The sequence below is a fragment of the Platichthys flesus genome, chromosome 7, assembly GCF_949316205.1.
Source record: "Platichthys flesus chromosome 7, fPlaFle2.1, whole genome shotgun sequence".
Taxonomy (NCBI): Eukaryota; Metazoa; Chordata; class Actinopteri; order Pleuronectiformes; family Pleuronectidae; genus Platichthys; species Platichthys flesus.
This window is the reverse complement of record NC_084951.1, coordinates 27,070,916-27,095,322: the sequence shown is the minus strand read 5'-3', so window position 1 is coordinate 27,095,322 and position 24,407 is coordinate 27,070,916. Positions and strand designations below refer to the sequence as shown.

General features: G+C 47.1%; 4 protein-coding genes across 5 annotated transcripts in view; 3 read left to right on the top strand and 1 right to left on the bottom strand.

The window, feature by feature from the left end:
- LOC133956394 (IQ motif and SEC7 domain-containing protein 2-like) overlaps nt 1–6,366 on the top strand; it is an 82,210-nt gene extending 75,844 nt beyond the window's left edge. Inside the window, exon 18 of the mRNA XM_062391385.1 lies at nt 283–6,366. Coding sequence (XP_062247369.1) covers nt 283–1,542 — 1,260 coding nt within the window. The 3' untranslated portion in view covers nt 1,543–6,366. The remainder of the gene's footprint in view (nt 1–282) is intronic.
- Nucleotides 6,367–7,127: 761 nt separating this feature from the next.
- On the top strand, nt 7,128–10,705 carry zgc:86609 (ER membrane protein complex subunit 3-like). 2 transcript variants are annotated; one of them, XM_062392249.1, is made up of 9 exons: nt 7,128–7,212; nt 8,043–8,239; nt 8,336–8,393; nt 8,553–8,646; nt 9,126–9,230; nt 9,329–9,410; nt 9,604–9,683; nt 9,776–9,858; nt 10,079–10,705. In XM_062392249.1, the coding sequence occupies exons 2-9, from the start codon at nt 8,085–8,087 to the stop codon at nt 10,205–10,207; spliced, it is 786 nt and encodes a 261-aa protein (XP_062248233.1). In that variant the 5' UTR covers nt 7,128–7,212; nt 8,043–8,084; the 3' UTR covers nt 10,208–10,705. The 2 variants fall into 2 exon arrangements, with proteins under 2 accessions (XP_062248233.1, XP_062248232.1); XM_062392248.1 differs by lacking the exon at nt 7,128–7,212 and adding an exon at nt 7,219–7,397.
- Nucleotides 10,706–10,891: 186 nt separating this feature from the next.
- Nucleotides 10,892–20,891, bottom strand: usp11 (ubiquitin specific peptidase 11). Its single transcript, XM_062391285.1, has 21 exons — nt 20,631–20,891; nt 19,834–19,943; nt 19,584–19,714; nt 19,356–19,473; nt 18,741–18,886; nt 18,486–18,547; nt 18,087–18,186; nt 17,727–17,900; nt 17,151–17,309; nt 16,801–17,025; nt 16,582–16,665; nt 16,068–16,162; nt 15,720–15,923; nt 15,424–15,527; nt 14,588–15,073; nt 14,204–14,274; nt 13,334–13,446; nt 13,083–13,232; nt 12,432–12,547; nt 12,182–12,270; nt 10,892–12,083 (listed from the first exon to the last, which is right to left on the bottom strand). The coding sequence occupies exons 1-21, from the start codon at nt 20,738–20,740 to the stop codon at nt 11,901–11,903; spliced, it is 3,030 nt and encodes a 1,009-aa protein (XP_062247269.1). The 5' UTR covers nt 20,741–20,891; the 3' UTR covers nt 10,892–11,900.
- A 222-nt stretch (nt 20,892–21,113) lies between these two features.
- On the top strand, nt 21,114–24,407 carry rfc2 (replication factor C (activator 1) 2). The gene is made up of 6 exons (XM_062391286.1): nt 21,114–21,647; nt 22,217–22,322; nt 22,422–22,523; nt 22,906–23,164; nt 23,271–23,531; nt 24,116–24,407. The coding sequence occupies exons 1-6, from the start codon at nt 21,185–21,187 to the stop codon at nt 24,221–24,223; spliced, it is 1,299 nt and encodes a 432-aa protein (XP_062247270.1). The 5' UTR covers nt 21,114–21,184; the 3' UTR covers nt 24,224–24,407.

Here is a 24,407-nt window from a genome sequence, read left to right as displayed (position 1 = left end):
CAGATGTGCATCTGAACCTCTGGACCACCGGGACGTCCACGGATGTTTTCCTGTGTTGTCTTTTGTCTGAACTTCATGATTCTTCTTTACCTGTTTGTTTCTGCAAGTTAACTCTTAAAACTTTTTACACTTTCACAGCAAAGAGGACGTTTGATTAACAACCAGTAAAACAATCTTCAGTGGTTTCTGTTAATGACATGTGACATCAACAGTTTCAGGTTCTGTATTTAATTCTTACATTTCCTTCTTCTTATGTTCTTTTCTCCCTCCTCATCCTCTCAGGGTTCCATTATTAGCAGCCCTCGGCCCCACCAGCAGCGCCCCCTGCCTACTGGAGGTCTGTCTTACTGCCCCATGATGGTCCCTTCCTCTCCAGCAGCCTACCGGCCACACCGCCCAACTCAGAGCCCCGGTACAGGGGTGGGGGGTGGGCCGGGGCTCTGTCACAACCAGGGAGGGGTCAGCACCTCCCCACTGGTGAGCGGGGGAGGGGCTGGGGGCGGAGGAGGGATGGCGGGTGGGGGGGGCCCGACGGGCGGCGGCCTGCTGGGGAACTTCTTCGGCAGCCGCAGAGGGAAGGTTCCTGGTCCCCTGACGATGATGACACCGACTCCTCAGGGTCCTCCGAGTCCCTTGATGATATCATCACCCCCCCACTACCCCGCCCCCGCGCCTCCCATCGTCCACCCATCCTCCCCTTCCCCAGGCCCCTCCCCATCGCCCCACCTCGGTCCGTCGGACTCGGGCGGAGTTGGAGGGGGAGGAGGTATGGGAGGGGGAGGAGTTATGGGAGGGGTACCGTCCAAGCTCCAGGCTTTGCACGCCCAGTATTGCCATGGCAGCAGTGGAGGAGGAGGAGTCAGTGTTACTGGGCACCAGCAGCAGCAAACGCCCCCCCCACCTTACCACCATCATCACCGCTACCACATGCAGAGCGTTCCCCAGCACCACCCGCTGGCGCACAGGTTCTCCGGCCCCCGGCGCCAGGGCCCGCCCGGCTGCGTTCCCTCTCATACCCAGCAGCATCAGAGGATGCAACATGGCCCCGCCCAGCACCCCCGCTACAACCTGGCCTCAGGCTTCACCACGCCCCCTCCACTGTCCCCACACTCCCCCTTAACCCCTACTACCCCACACGGACTCTACCACTCGCATCCCGCGGCGGGACGACCGGGTGGAGGTGCCAAACTCCCGCTTACCATCTCGCACTCTCAGCCCCACCCCCACGCTCACACACACTCTCACAACCACGCCGCGCACGCACACTCCCCCCTCAGCCCCTCCCCCTCCATCTCCCCCTCCACCCACTTCATCTTTTCCCCCCCCCCACCCCAGACACCCTCGGCACGCCTCGTCAGCCAAACGCCTCCTCAGCCTTACGCTCCTCAGTATCCGCCCCTCTCCTCCATTCCACCTCCCCCTCCGCACTCCCCCTTGCCTCCCCCTTCGACAGCACCACTCTCCCCGCACCCAGGGGTGGGTGGAGGGCAAGGGGGGGGGCCCAAATCCAAACCTGTCAGCCGGATCAGCACGGTGGTCTGAGAAGGCAGAAGCCAAGGACGGTGGTCAGCCACCCTGCTGTGAGCGTCCGGGGGTCGGTTCTGAGAAGGAGCAGGAGAGGGAGGAGGAGAAGAGGAGGAGAGGGAGGAGGGCGAGTGCAGGTGCATCGAAATGGCCACCTGGTGAGGTGGAGAGCACTTAGAGGCGGGAAGAGGAAATTACTCAGCCTGTGTTATTTCCACATCCACTTCCCCTGCAGGTAGAGAGACTCGCTGAGAGATGCCTGCTGGGTAACTTTGTCCTGTCCACGCCGTCCTGCAACGTCTCATCTTCCCCTAGCGGTGTCCTTCTGAGGTGGCCTGGGACCGGAGCGGCCATGTTTGTAGTTTTTCATCTACAGAGGACGTGTCATATTGTGAGTTAGAATTTGTGAGTCGCTGTTGTGGACAAACGGTTCAGGGACCAGATGTGAAGGGAACAGTGCCTGAGAACTCATCACGGAAGTTAGCGCTCGATGCTAACACCACGTACCGTGTCTGAAGAGACGGTTCCGGGTTTTTGGAAACCTGAGAACAAGACGAGTCCTTTAGTTAGTGTCCAAAAAAAAATAAAAAATAGTCTTGCACCATTTTGTTTTTGGCACAAAAAGCACTTGTTGTTTTGGTCGTTGACGTGTGAAGAAGCCATGAGGTGTCGCGGAGGAGCTGAAGTGCTTTGCATTAATCTGGTGCCGTTTCTGTGTCTTAGACAGGGATGCATGACCTGTGCAATATCTACTGAGTGTCACTGCGTCTATGGTTTCATCCTTTATGCAGGGGGGGGGGGAGATTCGTCCTCATTTAAAGCCACAGTCCAGCTTTAATTTGGTCGAGACAGTGAAAGTTACCGAAGACTTTACTTTCTACGTGGACGATAAACTTTTTTTAAACTTTCAAAAAGCCATCAAAACAAAACTGCAGACGCCTTTTTACCTTTTGTTTTGCAAAAATGACGAAAAGCCTTTAGTGTTTGTGGATTACAGGGTTTCAGCAGGGGGCGCTCTGCTGTGGTTTTCGATTGGGACTTGAAAATTGGGATGTTGACATTTGACCTTGTCATTTTTTTCAATAACTTGTAAAGGGAGATTTATTTAATGATTTGTACTAAATCAGTGAATGTCGCCCCTTATTACTTAGTGTCCTAGTTATATGAAAGTATAAGCTTGAACTTGTCAGAAATTATAAATATGTCAGCTGTGATCGATGCTCCTTGTTGTTTGTGACCCTCCATGTTGCCAGGGAAGGAGATTATGCTAAAACAGGGTGCAGTCTGGGAAACAGAGTCTTTTGTTTGACTGCCTGAGATGAGGACCTAAACGAAGACACCCCGTCTTTAAGTCATACAAATGTGATTTCAGGGTAAATTAAACACGATCTTCCTCTACTGTAACTCTACCTACACTGGAAACATCAATTTAACTGGGTGGGAAATTATAATGTTTGGAAATTGTGAACTGTGTGAGGGCGGTGAGCCGCCGGGTTTGTGTCTGAACAATCTGTCAAACATCCTCGGAGCCTGATTCAGATCATGAGAAAGAAAAAACCTGAATTGATAAAAGAGAGAGAGAGAGAAAGAGAGAGAGGGAGAGGGAGAGAGAGAGAGAGAGAGAGAGAGAGAGAGGAACATCAAGGAGTTCAACAGGCGGCAAAACTCACAAAGCATTTTCTACAAACACCAAATCTCAGCTAATATATCAATTATTCTAAACTTAAAACTATATACATAGTTTTTGTACTTTTCAGATATACTGTTTCAATGTTGTTATTCCAAGGTGACGGTTAAAATGTCACAGTGTAACTACCCAGAATAAATACAGTAATATTGTACTATAAACTTCCCAACATGTTAAACCTTTGCAATTACACAAACCTGTATTGATGTAGGTCCATAGAAACGTTTCCAACCTTCTTTCATCAAACCTTTACCAGCATTCAGCTCATAGAAGATATTAATAACATCCGACCCAGGCTGAGGTGCGTTAGTTTCTCTCAACAGAAACTCAGTCTAATCCCACATCCACTACTTGTTGTTGTTGTGTTGCAAAATGGAGATAAAGGTGCCTTCATGCAGAGGGATGCTAAAAAAAGAAAGACTACATTCACGTTCAAAGACAGTTCATCATCTAAATCAATGATATATTGATCGATTGTATCATTTCACAATAATAGATATCAGCCATTGACTGCATTGTGTTAATCTGACACAAAAGAAGCTGAGAACTGGACCTGACTCCGTCGTGAAGGACTCGACACGTCACAGAAGTAAAACATGTTTCATCGTCACAAGAAAATTATTCTCGATAAACTCATTTTTACACGTTATTTTTGCACTTTTAGTTAAGACGCCAGTATTGAAATGTACTTTCTCTTTGTTCTGCTAAGTCCGGATGACCCTGATCTCAGGTCAGGAAGCCCATGACGTTCTGTAGAAAGTCAGTGATGATCACTCTCCTGTCACACTGACCAGTTCTGTCAAATGAATATTTACCGATGTGGAACTGGGGGATGATGGGATATTTCTCTAATGCTCTGACTTCAAACATCAACGACACAGATCTAGTTTCCCAGTGAGGATGTGAATGCGCCAGCTGTAGATATTATCTGTACAGTGTGTTCTGTTTTCAATGGGCAGCAGCATCAATCTGTGACAGTTCAGAACCGTTTGAATTAACAAAGCGTTCGCTCAAAAAGCAGAAGCTCATCAGGGTTCTTCAGCCTCCGAGAAAATCTATAGAAAATCCCTTCAAGGTGGTTTTTTTCCAGAAGCCCTTTATTTTTGTGACTTTGCGAAAATAACATTTTGGATTATTATATTATAATTTTAATTTCCTCAAGCAACCATCCTGGGTTCCCTGTTGTTTTCGATCTGAAGAACCCTTTTGACTTTTTGGAGTGTGCTTATTATCAGTATTGTTGTGTGACAAGCTTCTACTAACATTACGTACTCCTTGGGCTGTTTTGTATTTTTAGCATTTTTTTATTTTGCCATGTGCTAATGATTGTGAGATGATTGATTTATTTTCTTCTCCTGATTTGGGCTTTTTGTAACTGTACTAAAATCGTTTTAATTTTTAATATGTTTACAACTAAACCAAGAACTTTCTGTTACTAACATTCAACTTCTTCTGACATGTTTAATACAGACTGTGATAATGACTTCCACTCACTCCCTGTTTGCTCCCCAAGCCTCTCACCAACTTTTAACACGTCTGCGACAATTCCCATGACCAGTACAAGACGGCCTGCTGGGAGTTGTGGGCCGCCGGGTCCCTGTCATGTCTCTGCAGGGACCTACAGACACGCTGCCTCTTTGCCGATCACTTAAAGTCAAACTAATCCAGACCAACATGATTCACAGAGTTCTCGAGGAGCGTTGGATCAAACCTACCTCGCATGGATCACTCAACATGTCACACTGGTTCACTGCATGTTGGACCGGAATCGAACACATCGGAGTTCCCATTTGAAAGTTCCGTTCCTAAGTTTCTGCATGTTGTTACTTTAACAAACCACAAGGACTGGACACGACGGCCAGACCTTCAGTTTTTATATTTCTTTTCCTTTGGCTTTGAATTTAGTGACAATCTCTAAAAACTAAAATCTACCTGAGGGGACGTGATTCCTGCTGCAGATAGATTTTCCATCACTATCAACATTTATGGGGCTCAAGCAGCGAGTGTTGCAACTTTTTGTGTTTTAATAATTAATGAAACTAATAATATTTAATATTATTACTAAGTTTAACTTCCACTTTTTATAACATTACCCAGGCATCAATGTTTTCGTTAATTTCTCTTGACATTTTTTGAAGATATTGATGTAAAATATCCTATTTGTTGTCTATGAGTTTGGTGAAGATTATCAGACAAGAATTTTTTTATTACAAATGCTGGATTCCTTTTTCTTTGCTATTCTAGTTGGATGTGAAATTTGACATCAGGTTGAAGAATAAAAAACATTTCATTGCAAAATAAATGCATGTGTGCACTTTACCTTCTGGAGTAGAATCCAACATCTGTGGAATCCAACTACCAACTCAACTCAAATGGTCCAGTGTAATATCTGTGTGATGGATTATCTATCTGCAAGCAGGTTTCCATAAAAAATACTTTTTCACAGAAGTAATATGAAGTACATGTAGTGTAAGAACATGCACAAACCTAGTTATGGTTCTTTGAATACTCAGTTTAAATAGGTTTTCTCTGCCCGGCCTGCTCTCCACTATCAGTTTGCATGTGGTATTTATTACAGTATCTGCACTGAATGAAATTGTATTATAAACATGAATGTACATAACCATTGTTAAATGAAAAATAATGCGAGTACTCACTTTGCTCAGCAGCAGGCGGTTTGTCTCCGGCTGCGTTTCCACCAGGAACAGAAGAGTTTGAATATCACAGATCAGATCTGATTGGACGGCCGCACGCAAAACAGGGAACTTTAAAAAATGAAGCACCTCAGATCTGATTCAGATGAAGTTTTAATGCTCCTGTGTAAACGCAGTCCGTTCTGTGTGTATCTATAAGGGCATGGACCGGGGGTCTTCGTTGTATGTAACGAAACAATGGACCGCTTTATGGAGTAAAAAATATTTCTTGTTTATAATGTAGAGCAAAGAGAGACTTGAATAGTCCTTGTAAAATTGTACGAGTACAGTGTCAAATATGTGTCAACAGAGACCACATTATTTTAAAAACTATGTATGGAAATTTTAGCTGTGTATATAAATATATATTACTTGTACTTTGTTTTTGAAATTGCAGAGCTATGGAAAAAGTGGAAATATTTATTGCTCTAAAGATATAAAATCTGTTCATGTTGATGGAAAGTTGTGTCCTGTTTTGTTTCAGAGCCTCAGCTTTTCAGAGTAAAACACATTGAACTTGATCTGTGCAGAGCTTCAGAACAACACAGAGAAATAAAGAAGCTTCGCATTGATCACAACTTCATATGAAACCATTATTTATTTTCTTTAATTTGTCTAAGTGTGAGATTTTCAATGACATCATCTCATATATCCACGTCCAAAATGAGAAAATACAATAAATCTCTAAAATATTTTTTAAATCATAAATAGAGAGTTGCGGTAAAGCAATTATTTAATGAACAGAACTTGCACTATTGTCATGTAGCATGGTTAGCTAACTAACTGGTTACACCAGATAACAATCCTTCAGTTTGATTGACAATCAATCAATCAAATTTGATTTGTACTGGCAATATTCACAAATCATCACAAAAGGCCACGAATAACAATATTAACAGCACTGATGAGAAGAACCAGTTTGTAACTTCCTGTTTGAAGTGTTTATAGATAACGTCTGATGGAGATGAAGGAGCAGATGAACTGAGGAGCTCCTGAAGGTAGAAGACGTGAGGAGACATGTTGTGTATGAAGAAGTCTTCTTGTGATCTTAGTCCTCGATCAGCTGACACCACCACCAGGATCCACAATAAAACTATCTAATGCGGCTTAATGCGGCTTAACAGCTAAATAATAATAAAAACAAACACAGGTAAAAGTTATTCTATAAAGTGTTTTTTATACATTGTTAAGATCTGTGACATTGTTTTATTTTGCAGGTGTGTGTTCCTGCTTGAACCGGAAGTGCTCTCTTCTTCGAGTCTCCTCACGCCGGAAACGTGTCTGTCACAGTCACAGCTGATAAATGTGGTGAGCGATGATCAAAAGTTTATTTCCGCTTCAGATCAGTTTGAATCAAAGCGGCTGAATGTTCGTAGAATGATTCACAGCGGAACAGGAAGCGGGTTCAGGAGCTAACTGTGCTAACGGTAGCTGTTTGCTAACGCTAACGTCATCTGGTCCGCGACGAGTCTTCACTGGTCCGGGGTCAGAAGGTCAGTGTCTTCGGGTTAGCTCCGCTCGTTAGCTCCGGAAGAGCTGACTGGAGCTACAGCTATCTGCTAGCTGTTAGCCGTTAGCTGCTAGCTGCTCCTCAGGCCTGTTGCTGGTTGGTTTCCTTGTGTCTCTGGGTCCCAGCTGGACTCAGTGTGTTGATCTTTGTGTTTAACAGTTTCACTTTGTGTTGTTTCAGTGGCTGAAGTGTAGTTGGTCACGTGCTGTTGACTCCGGGTCCGAGTTCAGTGACGTGTTGAACAAGAAGAAGCGTCTCAGCAGAGAAATGAACATAAAGATAGAAATACACAACAAGTCAACACAAACCTAAAGCTTTACACGTTCAAAGCTGCAGTTTGACAATCGTTGTGAAAGAAGTAGTGTGTGTAGTTACTGCACACATGTGTGTAGCTAATTCACATGTGTGTGTAGTTAATTCATGTGTGTGTAGTTACTGCACATGTTTTTGTAGTTAATTCATGTGTGTATAGTTAGTGCACATGTGTGTGTAGTTAGTGCACACAAGTGTGTGTAGTTACTGCACTCACTATGTGAGCTCTCTGCCTTGATGGGTGTAGGTTCTATCTGAGTCTCAGATCATGTGACCTGTCTGTCTCTGACGTGTGGAGCCTTGTCCCCCCCCACAGATCGTCCCCTCGTCTGTCCTCTTGTTCCGGTCCCACAGAGCGATGGCGAGTCCTGAGCTCTTATTGGACTCCAGTATTCGTCTGTGGGTCGTCCTGCCCATCGTCTTCATCACCTTCTTCGTCGGGATCATCCGTCACTACGTCACCCAGCTCCTCCACAGCGACAAGAAGGTGGAGCTGGAGCAGGTGTCCGACAGGTGAGCCCCCCCCCCCGCCGGAGGAGCTCTGTGTCCAGGTTGTTGATCTGATTGTGTTTGTTCAACCATCACTAACCTGAGTGTGTGTCTGTGCAGTCAGGTGCTCCTGCGCAGCCGCATCCTCCGAGAGAATGGAAGGTACATCCCCCGACAGGTAACCCCCCCCCACACACACACACACACACATCTTGTTCATTTTGAACCAATCACACATGAGATGATCTCTGTTGTGAATGAGACGTGTAAACATTAAACCCTGAAGGAGGAGAAGTGTCGAGTTGTCGTGATCATGTTGACCCTCGTTGTGTTTCAGTCTTTCGCGATGAGGAAACATTATTTCAACGACGCAGAGACGGGATTCTTCAAGAAGGTCAAGAGGAAGGTCGTCCCCAAGAACCCCATGACAGGTGTGTGTGTGTCTGTGTGTGTGTGTGTTTTCATGTGTAGGAAAAACAAAGTGTTGAGCTCAGACTGTGTTGTCACAACTGAAACCTGGATATTACCCATGATCCTCTGCTTCCTGACCGAGAGGAGCTGCTGCTGTAACAAATCCACCAAACTCTGATTAGAACTCTTCATGTTTCACAGTTTCCTGCTGAATGTTGGACATAAACTCTGGTTGATAATAACTTCAAAGTGTTTGTAACTGATCTCAGTTCAGCTTCACTCTTCAGCTGCAGCTGGTTGTGACAGTCTGTGACTCTCAGTCAGTTGTTCTCTCAGGAGATGGAACCCACTCAGCAGACGCTCAGGGAGAGAAGAGGAAACTTTCTCTTGTTCACACTCACTTCATCGAGCTGTTGTGTACACTTTGGTGGTTGTTGTGTAGTGTTTGGTTGTTGTGGTTTGTGTTGGACTCAGCTTCTGGAAACCATCTGTGTTTCAGACCCCAGCATGGTGATGGACATGATGAAGGGAAACCTGACCAACGTCCTGCCCATGATCGTGATTGGTGGATGGATAAACTGGGCTTTCTCTGGATTCGTCATCAGTGAGTTCTGAATTATTGTTTTTTCTTGTATAATAACTTTGTTCTGTGTATTTGTGGCGAACAAACATCAAGTGTGTGTTTCTGTTGTCGTGTTTCAGCCAAGGTTCCGTTTCCTCTGACTCTGAGGTTCAAGCCCATGTTACAGAGAGGAATCGACCTGCTGTCCCTCGACGCCTCCTGGTAAACATCACTCAACATCTGGAACAGACCAGAACCATCACATCTGTCAGCCAGTCACTGAATCTGTTGAAATCTTGATTTAATGTTTGACACGATCTTAAATATTTTCAAATGAAACGTCTCAAACTACAGACAGTAGACTCGTCAGTCGTCTGAGTTTAACAGACAGCTTCACGTGTCCCTCTCGTCTCAGGGTGAGTTCGGCCTCCTGGTATTTCCTCAACGTGTTCGGCCTGAGGAGCATGTACAGCCTCATTCTGGGACAGGACAACGGTGAGTGTGACCTTTGACCTTTGGCAGCGGTGTGACCTCAGGTTTCTGTGAGAGAGCAGATGAAGAACTGGTTTGTTGTGATGGTCTCTCAGCTGCCGACCAGTCGCGGGTCATGCAGGACCAGATGACGGGCGCTGCCATGGCGATGCCCCCTGACCCCAACAAGGCTTTTAAGGTGAGAGTTCATTTGATTCGGAGAGATTTTATAAAAGTGTGCAGATAGTTCTTTTTTACTTCAGTTACTTTTAAACAACAAGTCGTCAGATTTGTTTAACACGTGGTTGTGTGGATGAAGCCTAAATCTCAAGTGAATTGTAGAATCAGAAAACTCTTCCTGAACTGACGTCTCCACATCTACTGACCTGTGTTAACGAGCCTCTGTCTGTTGTCCTCAGAGCGAGTGGGAGGCGCTGGAGATCGTTGAACACAAGTGGGCGCTAGAGAACGTTGAAGACGAGCTGATGACCAGAGACCTCAACTTCGGGACTTTCTTCAGCCATGACGTCAAGTCGGCCATGTTCTAGGACGAGGAGGAGGCGTGACCGTTTGTAGAACCGTCAGGAGACGAGTAGAAGCTGCTTCTTCTCTGGAACACGCTCGACAAACTAGATTTAAATAAACACGACCACAGACGCCTTCTGCCTCTTAACGAGCCTCCAGACAAACTGCAGCTCCACACGGTCCAAACCACAGATTGATCAAATGATTCACATTCACATGTCACGTGGTGTTTTCACTGCTCCAGAATAGAACCTTTTTTTAAATCCACTCATCGCTGAACAAACAGGTTTTAGAACCAATGTTCCAGACGAGCGTTTGTTTCAGTGAAGCGGTTCAATCGGATGAATACTCTCAGGAAGACGTGGCTCAGATCTGACGCAGCGTTTCAGGTCGACTGGGAAGTTTCCAGAAGATCTTTGACTGACAGCAGGCGTAGCTGTTTTCATTGTGCAGAACTATTTGTGTGTACGTTTCTACCAAAGTGTCTTTGAAGTTTAATAAAAAGGTGCCATCTCAACCAACTGGATTTCTCTCGTCTGTGTTGTGCAAAACTTTTTCATGAAACCTGGTGAGAAGGTTGACGATGAGGTTTTAGTGATTTATCAACTCGTTTGTGCACGAGATGAAAGAAAAAAGGTTTTAACTGATGTTTGAGTTGAAACTCTTCTGCCATGACGAGGCCACGGGGAATGTACCAAGAGTCAAAGTCTCATTGTGATAATAACCCTTTTATTCATATCAAAACAATCAAGTACAATAAAATATTTTCATCTCATAATTGACCAAAGAAAGATCGCCCCAAGTTTCCCTCCTGCTCCACCAGGAATGATAATAATACATTTTCTTACAATACAAAAATACTGTACACAGCAGGTTCAGAGAATCAAGACTCAGTGAGGACAGATCTTCACCTGCGTCTCTCTGCTCAGACCGGAGAAGAAAACTCAACCTGTCACTCTGTCTGGATACAAATTCTTATCTATAAATACAAAAAAATAAGCATCTTAATGTCCTGCACCAGTCGATCGATAAAATCATTGAGGAAAAATCAAACTAGTCATGTTACAGCTGAATTGAGTCAATTAAAAATAAATAAAGGAGAGAAACTGTCTTAATAAACAAAGAAAGTCTTATTATCCCTGGCAGCTTTGTATCAAATCTATTATAAACACTGCTGATTACCCATAATCCATCACTCCGCTCCACTGTAATGGTTTCTATTGAATTCAGTTGAACAGTCTTTACTCTGCGACTGAGACGTTGATTTGAAGATATCTCAAGATGAAATGGAAACTGCGTGTTAAAACTGGAGAAAATATTTCACTAAAAAGTCAACGAATCCGTCTCTGATCAATAAATATTGAATCAACTAAATCGTTAAATTCAATGTCTGGTATTTGTGGAAGTTTAATACTTCATTTAGTACAAGTGTAAAACTGAACCTTGACATTTAAAAGCCTTTTAATAAAATCAAATATTACTTTATAATTAAATGACTATTGGATTGAAGTTATTTTCTCTGTTGAATTAATATAATTATAATAATAATAATGAGCCAACTGATATTTAATGTGGATTAAAGGTAATCAGGTCAGAGTGAAATCAAGTTCAAGTTTCGATGAAAGAGAAAACGGTGAAATAGAAAACAAGAGGCCGACTGATCTGATGAAGTCAAAACAAACTAATGACCAGAAAGTAGAAAACTAAATCTTGTGTTTAGTCTGTTTCCATCGTGACGTAGGAGGAAGCGCCCGGCTCGGCGCCGTCGTCCTTACAGGAAGTGATGGTTTCGTTGGCGGGCTGGGGAGTGGAGGAGGCGGGGCTTGTGTTGGGGGGGGGCAGAGTGGGTTTTCTGATCTTATCTTGCCGGTGGTAAAACAAGACGTAGGCAGCGTTGGTCTGTGGGAGGAGAACAAACGTCACATGATCCAAGTCGTGGTTTTTCACATCTCATCAGATCATCAGAAGGATTCAAACAGCAGGTGCAGGGTACTGACCACGATCTGCGGCTCCCGGGCGTACGTCACCTTGCTGTCGTCGAAGTAGTACCACTGCCCGTTGTCCTTGTTCACCGCGTAGCTGGTGTCTGAACAATGAAAATCAGAAGGTTCAACAGGACCTGATCTGAGGCTCCAGACAATGTTCATATCATGTTATTAATAAAAAACGGTATTATACCAGTCATCTGTGTGTTCACAATATATAATGTAGATAGATATATATAGATATATAGATAAAGGGTCTTACAATGTCCATCTCTGAGTCCTCCGTAGTGATTGGACACAGCGATGAGGTCATAGCAGCTCGGAGGCTCCCCATTGGACAGCTTTTTCCTCAGGAGGCAGCCGGAGAAGTCCAGGTCCCTGAAACAGTGACATCACATGACTGAGAAGAACCAATCAGGAAGATCCTTTTAGAGCCGGAGGAGACGTGTGCAATTTCAGTGATGTCATCGCTTTCAAATCATGCGACTGATGATACACATCCTGATTCGCTGAGGCTCGTGGGAGAGATGATATGCATTGTGGGACATGTAGTTTGTTTTTATCATTCAGACGACGGCTAAAACAAGTGGATCGATATTAATGCAGATTGAATCAGAATCTTATTGATAAAAACAAGGATGAAAATAAAGACAACGAAGACTTTGATCAAGACTCATGTTTGAGAAGAAGAAGAAGAAGAAGAAGAAGAAGAAGAAGAAGAAGAAGAAGAAGAAGAAGAAGAAGAAGAAGAAAGAATAAAAGATGTTTTTATTTCTTGTCTCAGAAATATAATATTGGTTTTAGAGAAGCTTCAGGTTTAAGGTGGTTGTTGTGAAACAGGCTTTAGAAAGAGATTGTATTGTGCGTGTGTGTGTGTGTTAGTGTGTGTGTGTGTGTGTGTGTGTGTCTGTACCTGAGGGGGAAGTCCACGATGCTGTCGAGCTTCTCTCTGGTGAACTTGGTGTATGAGAATCTCTTGAGGTGAATGATGAGAACCTCCGGCAGAGACCAGAGGTCGAGCTTCTTTGTGGCCAGCTGGTGTTTCTTACACACCGGACAGTACCTGCACATGGGCCAGCATTTATACACCTCCCTCATGTTCATCAATCAGGCTGCTGTGTGTGTGTGTGTGTGTTTGTGAGTGTGTTTGTGTGTGTGTGTTACCATGGGTTCTCCTCCTCCAGTGTCTCCCTGGTGGTGAACAGCTCGATACACTCCTGCAGCTGCACCGTGGTCTGCTGCTGAGGAACCTCCATGCTGGCGTGTTTGTCGTACTTCTGCACAGGAGGAGAAACACACAACAGGAGTCAACGAGGAGGAGAAACACACAACAGGAGTCAACGAGGAGGAGAAACACACAACAGGAGTCAACGAGGAGGAGAAACACACAACAGGAGTCAACGAGGAGGAGAAACACACAACAGGAGTCAACGAGGAGGAGAAACACACAACAGGAGTCAACGAGGAGGAGAAACACACAACAGGAGTCAACGAGGAGGAGAAACACACAACAGGAGTCAACGAGGAGGAGAAACACACAACAGGAGTCAACGAGGAGGAGAAACAAACAACAGGAGTCAACGAGGAGGAGAAACACACAACAGGAGTCAACGAGGAGGAGAAACACACAACAGGAGTCAACGAGGAGGAGAAACACACAACAGGAGTCAACGAGGAGGAGAAACACACAACAGGAGTCAACGAGGAGGAGAAACACACAACAGGAGTCAACGAGGAGGAGAAACAAACAACAGGAGTCAACGAGGAGGAGAAACACACAACAGGAGTCAACGAGGAGGAGAAACACACAACAGGAGTCAACGAGGAGGAGAAACAAACAACAGGAGTCAACGAGGAGGAGAAACACACAACAGGAGTCAACGAGGAGGAGAAACACACAACAGGAGTCAACGAGGAGGAGAAACAAAACAACAGGAGTCAACGAGGAGGAGAAACAAAACAACAGGAGTCAACGAGGAGGAGAGATTAAGAAAAGGAGAAGTCAATCAGAAGCTTGAATCCGTTCACACTGACCTCAGCTTCGTTTTCATTGTAGAATCTCTTCTTCATGTCGGGGTCCCAGTCGATCGCCACGTAAGGCTGAGCTGCAGAGAGAGGGGGGGGGGGGGGGGGAGGGGGGGGGGGGAGAGGGAGACCAACAGTCACTGGGATTCATTCAACAAACTGGTTCAGTCACTTCACAGGGTTTCATCAGAACACAGAAAACTAAATGATCAAATTATTATAGTTTTTCTATAACATGATTTCCATGAAAACCCTGCAGGACGTGAGCAGGTGGATACGACCTCACGTTGTGTTAATCACATTTATACAATGACTGTGTGTGTGTGTGTGTGTGTGTGTGTGTGTGTGTGTGTGTGTGTGTGTGTGTGTGTGTGTGTGTGTGATCAGACTTACAGCTGAAGGACACGGCGCTCCCTCCCTCTCCACTCCCTCTCTCGGTCGTCCCGTTGGAGTTCACCGCCTGGATGATGAACAGACTCTTCCTCCTCTTAGGACACGCCCTCCTCTTGGTGGACTGTTCATTGGTCGGCTGGCTGGGAGAACACGCCTCCTCCTGCTTGTCCTCCTCTCGCTCCTCCTCCGCGGTCTCACCGGGCTGTGGTGTTTGCTCTGCCGGTGACTCTGAGGTGGTGTCGGAGGTCCTGCTCGTGTTTCCACAGAGACTCTCCTCACTGGTGGCGGTGGCGTTGAGGAGCTCCGTCTGGAGGCCGGACCCGTTGGGGGCCTCCTGGCCGCTGTGGCCCTGGGGGGGCTGCGTGTGGTTGAGCTCAGGGAGGGGGTCCACCCTAGCGGTGGCGTCTGATTGGCTGTTTGCTGTGGCGTCTTCAGAGAGTTGAGTCTGAGACGGTTCGACTCGCTCGGCTTCTTCCTGCTGCTCATCTGAGAAACAACACACACACACACACACTGTCAGAGACGACCTCTGACCTCTGACCTCCAGAGTTTAATCATCTCACACGAGGACGACGTCCTGTCAAACTCTTCATGATGGAGGTCAACACCATGACTCCACCCACAGCGATGTCACCTGTTCATTTGTGTTATTATTGAAGATTTGTTTCATCATTGTGTTGATTTCTACACAAACGAGTGATTCAGAGAAAAGCTTCAGTTTGTTTCTGCAGCTCGGACTCGTTTCTACTTTCTGAAACTTTTCAAAGCTGTTGATTTAAACTCTTTAGAAAAAGAATCATTATTAATATTATTGAGGTCCGACTTGAAGTCGCTACCGTCACTGATGCCGTTGGTCTGAGTCTTGTACAGGTCCTCTTCATCGTCATCTTCTTCCTCTTCCTCCAACTCCTCAGAAGGGTCGGGACGTCGCACATAGCGCCTGCAAACACACACACACACACACAGAGCAACGTGCACACACACACAGATACACACAGACACACCACGGTAAAATAAATATTGCCTCAATGGATCACAATGAAAATCTATTAGGATGTGTGCGGCTGAGGTCAGACGGTCTTCACTGTGATTGGTTAAGAGCAGAGGAGCGTTTCCTGTGTGTGTTGCTCACGCCAGTCTCTGCAGGAACAGGTTGTAGAGCGCCTCCTGGCTGCAGCTGCTGCGCGGCACGCCCAGCAGCAGCGGGTGGCCGAACAGCGAGGTGCCGTACGAGCTGCTGCCCGAGCCGTAGTCTCTGTAGTGGGAGCGCTCCCTGAGGTAGAGAGCGAGGAGCACCTGCTCCTCCTGCTGCTCCTCCTGCACGCTGAGCTCGTACCTGAACACACACACACACACACACACACGTTAAACAGCCGGTCGGCTTGAGTCGGACCTGGTTGCGATGGTCATATCTTATGAGGCTCAAACCTCAGAGACAAACAGAAAAGATGATTAAATAAATAATAAATTGTTTCCTCACACAAAGATGTCGTCTCGGTCGAGGATGCAGCTCAGAGACTCGTCTGAGTTGTAGATCTTAAAGAAATGATGGTTGAAAACATCCGCTACCACCATCTGAAGAACACACACACACACACACAGACACACACGTCTTTAAAATACACCATGTCATTTCCTGCCACCAGGGGGCCTGTCGATCAGTCACTACAGACAGTTTGATGTATTGAAGCGACACAGGACGTCTCTGATTGGCTGAGAGTCGCGCTAACGTTAGCTCAGCTCGTTTCTCTGTAAACTTCTGATCCAGAAATTCTTCATCTGCTTAAAATAAAGAGTTAAAAACCTCAGAGATCTAAATAGTTTATTGTAAAAATGTGACTTCAAACTGGATAAAGTCACTTTTAAGTTGTCTGACAAACACCTGACATGAACAAAGAGGATACGACGCCACCAACAGGTGACCAAGTGAAACGCAGTTCCACCTCCCAGATCTCTACAGGGTTGAAAACATCATAATTCATATTAGCTCTGACCTGTGAGGGAGGAACGTCGGTCATCTCTGACAGAGCCGAGCAGAGGTCGGACACTTTTCCTGCTTTAGGAACCACAACACGATGCTGTGAACACACAAGAGACAGTTCACATGGAGACATCTTAGACTGGATTCAGATTATATTCATGATTTTTACCGACAGCGTATGTTCCTCAGTCTTCATGTAAACTCAGTCAAACAGTGAAATGAGTGAAGTTACCTGGACAGGCTTAGCGTAGGGGTCCAGAGACACGTAGAAGACCTCCATGACGCGCTCCTTGCTGACAGGAAGTGGGACGCTCAGGTAGCAGAAGGGGTCGAAGGTCACAGAGACCTTGTGGCACTCTGGACAGACGAGTGTGGACTTGAAGAGGCCGTGGAATGTGTCCACGATCACCGAGTCGTTCCGCCGGCGGTGGTTCCGCCACGCCTCCTCGGCCACTTCCTGTGGCACAAACAACACCAGTCACTTAAACCCGGAGCTGGATCCGATCAGATCCTATTCAGGCAGCAGAGAAGACGTGTGAACTGAGCACGGTGGCCTGTGGAGCTGCAGCAGGAGCCGCTCACCTGGTCCGGGCGGCCCTCAGCGTCCCGCAGCTCAATGTACTCTTTGTTCTTGACTCGGTTCAGGTCTTCGTGGAGTCCGTCCAGCAGGAAGGACAGAAGCTCCTGACTGTCGTGCTGCTGGTACCCGAGGAACTGAGACGCAAAGTGACCCACCTTTGTCTGCGTGCACACACACACAGACACACACACACAAAGCAGTTAAAGACGTATAGTAACGTGCGTCGGACCACGTCCACATTAATTTGGCCAAATCTGAAAAAACTGGTTTCTGTTTTGACGTTGGGACGAATTAACACGGAAAATTAAAATAATCAGCGGCTAATATTTCACATCAAAACCAATCATATAGCACTGCTCTGTCAGAGTATAACTGACTTCTAAAATTAATATTTTCACTCCGTAGATCTGTCACTTTGTTAGTTTAAACTAAACAAACCACTAAGTTGTGTTAACATATTGCGTGACTGTTGTTTTTACGTATTTTGCGGCGGAACCAAGTTCTGTATCCAGAATCCTTGAATTTCACCAGCGTTATTAGCCACTAGCGGCTTCAGGGGACGTCCCTGGTTCTGGTACCTTGAAGACTCGTGGCACCACCGAGTAATGTCTCCCCGACCACATCTGTTTGATGACGTCAGCGTAGGCCTCCGCGATCTCCCCCTTCATCCCCAGAGGGTTCGTAAAGTTCAGCTCCTCCAGGTAGGAGCTCTGCAGGAAGTACTCGGTCAGAGGAGGCGTGTTGCTCAGACACTGCAGAGAGAGAGAGGGAGAGAGAGAGAGAGAGAGAGAGAGAGAGAGAGAGAGAGAGAGAGAGAGAGAGAGAGAGAGAGAGAGAGAGAGAGAGACACAGATAGAGAGAGAGGAGATGTCAGTGAAGTAAAGCTGTGAACACACATCCTGAAGCAGAGCGGTCATGACACAGAGCTCCTCACAGACCTGTAGAGCAGAGTTCATGAAGCAGGTGTTTCCCAGGTTGGTGAGGCCGCAGACTCCAGACTGTCCTCGGTACGAGTCCTGCTCCTCCACAGAGTTCCTCCTGAAAAACCAGAACACTGCATCAGAGGCAGATTCAGATCAACGACAACACTGATCTCCCCAGAGCCTCCTGCTGCTCTACAGGCTCCGCCCCTCGCCTGGATGTTGCTCATACTCTGACGCGCTCCAACGCAAAGGAGACGGAGAGGGAGGGAGAGAGAAACTGAAAGCAAAGTGGAGAAGAGAGTTCCACCAGACAGGAAGATACATGGGAAGAGTTCGAGGATGAAAGAAAAGAAGTAAGACAAAGATGTGAAATGTTAAAAATAAGAAAGAAATAAACAAAGAGACTGTTCTCACATGATTTGAGGCCTGGAGCTCGGCCAGGTGCCGTCAGCATTCCTCGTCTCCATGATCACCGTCTGACACACACACACACACACACACACACACACAGACAGACACACACAGGCATGTTCAAGCTCATCTCTCAGGTTGTTATTTTAAGCGATAGTTGCTTCTATGAGGAAGTTCGTCTCTGAAACTTTAACCTGAGTCTCATTTCAGTGAGATGTGTGTTAAATGATGTGTGTGACGTGTGGAGGACATTCTCACCATGCCTGAGCTCAAGCAGGCGTCCAGCACGCTCACGTGAAGGTTCCTGAGACGCTCGCAGCTGCTGTCTGAACTCTTCATCCACAGACGACACTCTGAGCCGGGCGGCACCGAGAACACCTGACACATCGCCCGCTGAATCACCTCTACACACACACACACACACAGACAATAGGGTCAAAAGAGAGCAAAGACAATTCAAACACACAACATGTCAATCCACTACGGGGGGGGGGGGGGGGCCTCAATCAACAGTAACAGCAGTTTGTTGACGTGGTGGCGCAGTGAGGGATGATGGGAGTTGTAGTCTTCTTCCTTCAGTGTTGATGGTTCAGGAGGTTTTTATCTGAATCCTCTGAAACAAACTGATTCACTCCAGTGAAAACAGTGAATCAAGCAGCTTCCTGTTAAAGTGTCTCTCTGATTCGTCTCTGATTGGCTGAGAGTTGATCTACAGAAATTTACTTTTAGTGTCTTTTGAATCTGAATCTGTGAGAAACTTTAAATCATATTTTGTACGAGCAGGAGAACCAGAAGAAGACGTTAGAGAAGCTGCAACTCGAGCAAACGACGACTAAAACGATCCATCGGCAAAACAGTCGCACAAAAACTCACGTATGTTGTCGGCGCGGCTGAACTGTGCCGTGATGACGTTGTCCATGTTGCTATGTAGACAGAGAAAGATCTCAACGGGGTAAACTTCCACCTTCAGAGTGCTGGGCAGGTCCACCACCTGACACACACACAGACACACACACAGAGCAGGAAGCTGTGAGTCACATCCCCGCCTGACGGACTGAACATCACCACAGACTGAGTGTAGGTGGCGTGCAGTGGAGTCACCTTGCGTTCCAGCGGCGGCTGCCCGACCACCATGCCGTACCAGACCAGCAGCTTGTGCCAGGCCTCAGCCGGCACCAGCACAAAGTCCTCATTCTCCACAAGGCGCTCCTTCAGGTGGTACGAGTCCAGATCTACAGGAAACACTCCACCAGTTAGTCATGTTTACAGATGTCATGATTTTAAAGCTGAAGCAAAAACAAAGAGTCTGAGGAGCAGACAGCACTTGAGTTACAGTGAGGCGTTCACTGACCCTCGAACAGCTCCGTGTTGTCGATCTGCCCGGGGAAGGACGACGAGTTCTGGTCTCCAGTCTCCACAAACTCCTTCCACTGCTGGAACCAGCGATGCTCCACCAGGTACCTACCAAACAACACACATCACACACTCCGTCACCGGGCTGATCTGACAGAACCTCTCTTTATGCCCGTGAATCCATTACATGGTCAGATTCCATTCAAATGTTTTGTAACCACGTTGACTAAAGAGGTTGTGTTGTCACCAGTGTGTGTTTGTGTGTCTTTGACAGCAGGACAACACTCACGATCAGGACTGCACAACCTCTGACAACTAATTACGTCATAAAAGAAAGACGTCACTCCTGGACAGTTTGAGAAAATGAAGACACCTCAGTTTGAAGTCAATGATGTCACACAAACCGCTGCTGCTGACGTCAAAGTGTCACCGGCAGACACACACCGGAAGCTGGATGAGGTGAACGTTCACATATGAATCAGAAACTACGATGAACACACGGAGTCTTCTGCTTTCACTTCTACACACAGGTCTGCGGGGCGGAGGTTTTACGAGCGGAGCCTGAACGCGTCTGCAGCTGGTTGACAGGCTAACGTTAGCATCGGTGGCTAAAGGTCCGTTCCGTCCGCCTCTCCCAAAGAACATTCAACACGGAGCCGTTAAACCTCCCCAGCGAGCTCACTGCGACCGAGCAGCGGCCTGCCCCGGCCGGTAGCCCCGGTAATAACCGTAAAACAACCGTGTGATGCTAACTGCTAGCTCCGCGGTGTGTGTGTGTGGCGGGCGGACTCTCACCAACTGTCCCCAGCACAGAGCTCACACTCCCGCAGCAGAGACTCGACCTCCCGCCGCTGGGTCTCCAGGCCCGGAGGCTCCGCGGCGGAACAGCGGCTGTTGGCCGTCATGACGCCGATCAATCAGTCATAAATGTCCGCACTGGGGAGGGTTTGAACCGGGGCCAGGAACCAGGAGGCAGCGAACTGCCGCATCGATGAAGCGATAAACCGACAGGAGCTGCTGCACGGAGGGAGCGGTGTTTGCGGAAGTAGGAAGTGTTCAGACCCGGAGCAACACCACTTCCGGTCCGGCCAAGTCAACACTAGGGGGCGATTCTACGATTCAATGATTTCATAATTCAATGACTCATCTATTCAATGATTTAATTATTCGTCTATTCAATGATTTAATTATTCGTCTATTCAATACTTCAACGATTCAATAATTCATGAAGACAGACGGTTCACTTTAAATAAATCAGTGTTTTGGTTGAAACTGTTAAAATGTAAGTTTTTTATTTTCTCATCTTCTTTATTTTCAGCTCTGAACTTTAATTTCTGTATTTTCTCTCCATGTTCTTGTTTCCGGTCAGTGAACATCAGCCAATCAGACGTGAGCAGAGGCGGGCTTTCAACTTCTTCCAACTTCCGGGGGTTTTAAATATCGCGAGATGTCAATGCGTTGCTTTCGACCAATCCGGACCTTCGCAGATAAACTCTCGACCAATGAGGAGTCAGCTTGCTGTGGCGCGGTTGCCAGGGAGGGAAACGACGTGCAGCAGTTCGCGGGCTGACAGCGACATGGAGGTGGAGATGATCGAGTCCGAGCCGCGGCCGGAGGAGAAGAGCCAGGAGGCGGCCACGGAGGACACGGAGGCCGGGGAGGGCTCGTCGAGAAGCTCCGGAACCTACGAGCTGCCCTGGGTGGAGAAGTACCGCCCGCTGCGCCTGAGCGAGATCGTGGGCAACGTGGAGACGGTGAGCCGCCTGGAGGTGTTCGCCCGGGAGGGGAACGTCCCCAACATCATCATCGCAGGTCGGTTCCTCCGCAGAGCTCCCCCTGGAGGATCGAGTCCGAAGCGCCGCGAGGCTCCGGGCTGCTCCTTCAGAGAGATCCACGCTCTCCTGCTGGAGAAAGTTTCATAACTTTATTATGTCATTACACAAAGTTCTGTTACTTCATAAAACAAGATCCTCCATGATAACACATCACTGTCATTAGATCAGATTCAACTTCATTGTCATTGCACAGTACAAGTACTTATACAACGAAATGCAGTTTAGCATCTAACAAGAAGTGCAGAAAAAGGCAGTAAAGTGCAGAGTATTGTGTGTATTTAAAGTGGAATGTAAATAAATAAGATATGTAAAGTAAGAAATATATATGGAATAGTACAGTATTAACAGGTATTGTAAGATATAAGAACTGTGAGCAGTAAGAAATATATATGGAATAATCATGAAGTGTCATCAGACATTTTATTAAGATACAACTTGAGAACGTGGTTTTTGTTTGACTCCTTCACACACTGTCCGATGTGGGAAAGCTTTATGTGACAAAGTCAGAAGTTGTGTGTTGATGTCTTCATGTTCTTCCTGTTCCAGGCCCCCCCGGCACCGGAAAGACCACCAGCATCTTGTGTCTGGCCCGAGCGCTGCTGGGAGCGTCGATGAAGGACGCGGTGCTGGAGCTCAACGCCTCCAATGAGCGGTGAGACTGAGGAGAACCTGAGAAGCTTCAGGATCAGGGTTCACTGATCAAAAACAAACTGAGACGTTCCATGTTCTCTCTGTGACCTTGTGTCTCCAGTGGAATCGACGTGGTGAGGAATAAAATCAAGATGTTCGCTCAGCAGAAGGTCACACTGCCCAAAGGTCGACACAAGGTCATCATCCTGGACGAGGCCGACAGGTGAGTCCATCACTTCCTGCTGTGGACTTAACCAGATCAAGGTCTTTGAAGAGGTCACAGAAAAAGACTAATTTAACCTTTCATCAACTTGCCACCATGTTTCCCTCACTAGCGAGCAGGAGGAACGGTGGAATCGTTTTTTAAAGAAACTGTACCGTCGTCTGATCAGTACCTGTCCATCCATCTGTCTGTCCATCCGTCTGTCTGTTCATCCATCTCACTGTCTATTTCCAATGAAACAACTATAAACAAGATTAAAATGTTTGACTTCTCCTTTTTCTGATGAAATTCAAGGAAGCAACCTGTTGATGGTTCTTAGATGTTTTAAATTGTATTGGTCGTTGAACCCTAATGACCCCCCCCCCCCCCCCCCCCCCCCCAGCATGACTGACGGGGCCCAGCAGGCCCTCAGGAGGATCATGGAGATCTATTCCAAGACGACTCGCTTCGCTCTGGCCTGTAACGCCTCAGATAAGATCATCGAGCCGATCCAGTCCCGCTGTGCGGTGCTGCGTTACTCCAAGCTGACGGACGGGCAGATCCTCGCCCGCCTGCAGGACGTGGTGGAGAAGGAGCGTCTGTCGGTGTCGGACGACGGGCTGGAGGCCGTCATCTTCACCGCCCAGGGAGACATGAGACAGGTGAGAGCAGGAGTCCCGAGTGGGAAGCTTGGCTCGGAGGCACGTGGTCCTTGTATCCGACTCACCCTCCTGTTGTTGTTGTTGTTGTTGTTGTTGTTGTTCTCAGGCGTTGAACAACCTGCAGTCGACCAACTCCGGCTTTGGCTACATCAACAGCGAGAACGTGTTCAAGGTGTGTGACGAGCCCCACCCTCTGCTGGTGAAAAGCATGCTGGGACACTGTGTGGAGGGGAAGATCGACGAGGCCTACAAGGTGGTGGAGCAGCTGTGGGCGCTGGGCTACTCCCCAGAGGACATCATCGGAAACATCTTCAGGGTCTGCAAGACCTTCCAAATGGCCGAGTACCTGAAACTGGAGTTTATCAAGGTGAGGCTCCGCCCCCGACACGTCAGCAGTCGATTTCTGTCCAAGAGTTTGAGCTGTAACCTCGAGACTCCGCCCTCACTAACACACCTGAAAACACACGTCACGTGACCGTTCACCTACACTGGTCATGTGATGTAAACAGGAAGTAGATCGTCTCCTCTGCAGTTGGTGGCTTAGTCACAGAAAGTACTCTGAAGGAAGAACAGTGAAGAGTCAGAGCAGAGACGACGAGGTGGGAGTGTCACTGACAGGAAGTGTCACTGACAGGAAGTGCTACTGACAGGAAGTGTCACTGACAGGAAGTGCTACTGACAGGAAGTGTTAGCGACGCTTTGTGTTCAGCGCTGGTAGTCGAGTCATGTGACTGATGAGAACCAATCAGGAAGAGAACGTCTGCATCGTCTCCGTTTCTGTTCGTCCAGAATAAAACACAAACCCAGAGTTTTTTAAACTGAATCGAGATCAGTTTGAACCAGTCTCTGATTCAGTTTGAAAGCTCCAGAGTCGTGTGGACAGTCGTGTCTCTGAAGTGGACGTGTCTTCAGCCTCCGAGCGTCTCATGTTGTTCTGTTTGCTTCCTGCAGGAGATCGGCTACACTCACATGCGAGTGGCTGAAGGAGTGAACTCTCTGCTGCAGATGGCCGGACTCCTCGGGCGACTGTGCAGCAAGACGACGCCCCCCGCCAGCTGAACCCCCCCCCCCCACACACACACACACACACACACACACACACACACTCCCTCCGTGATGGACTCTTCCTGTGTTCCTCCTCAGACTCTTTCAGCTTCACACTGATGATCTTCATCTCATCACTACTTTCTCTGTGGAGGCAGAACAATGTAAAATAACAATAAATCCTTTTCCTTAGAGCCGA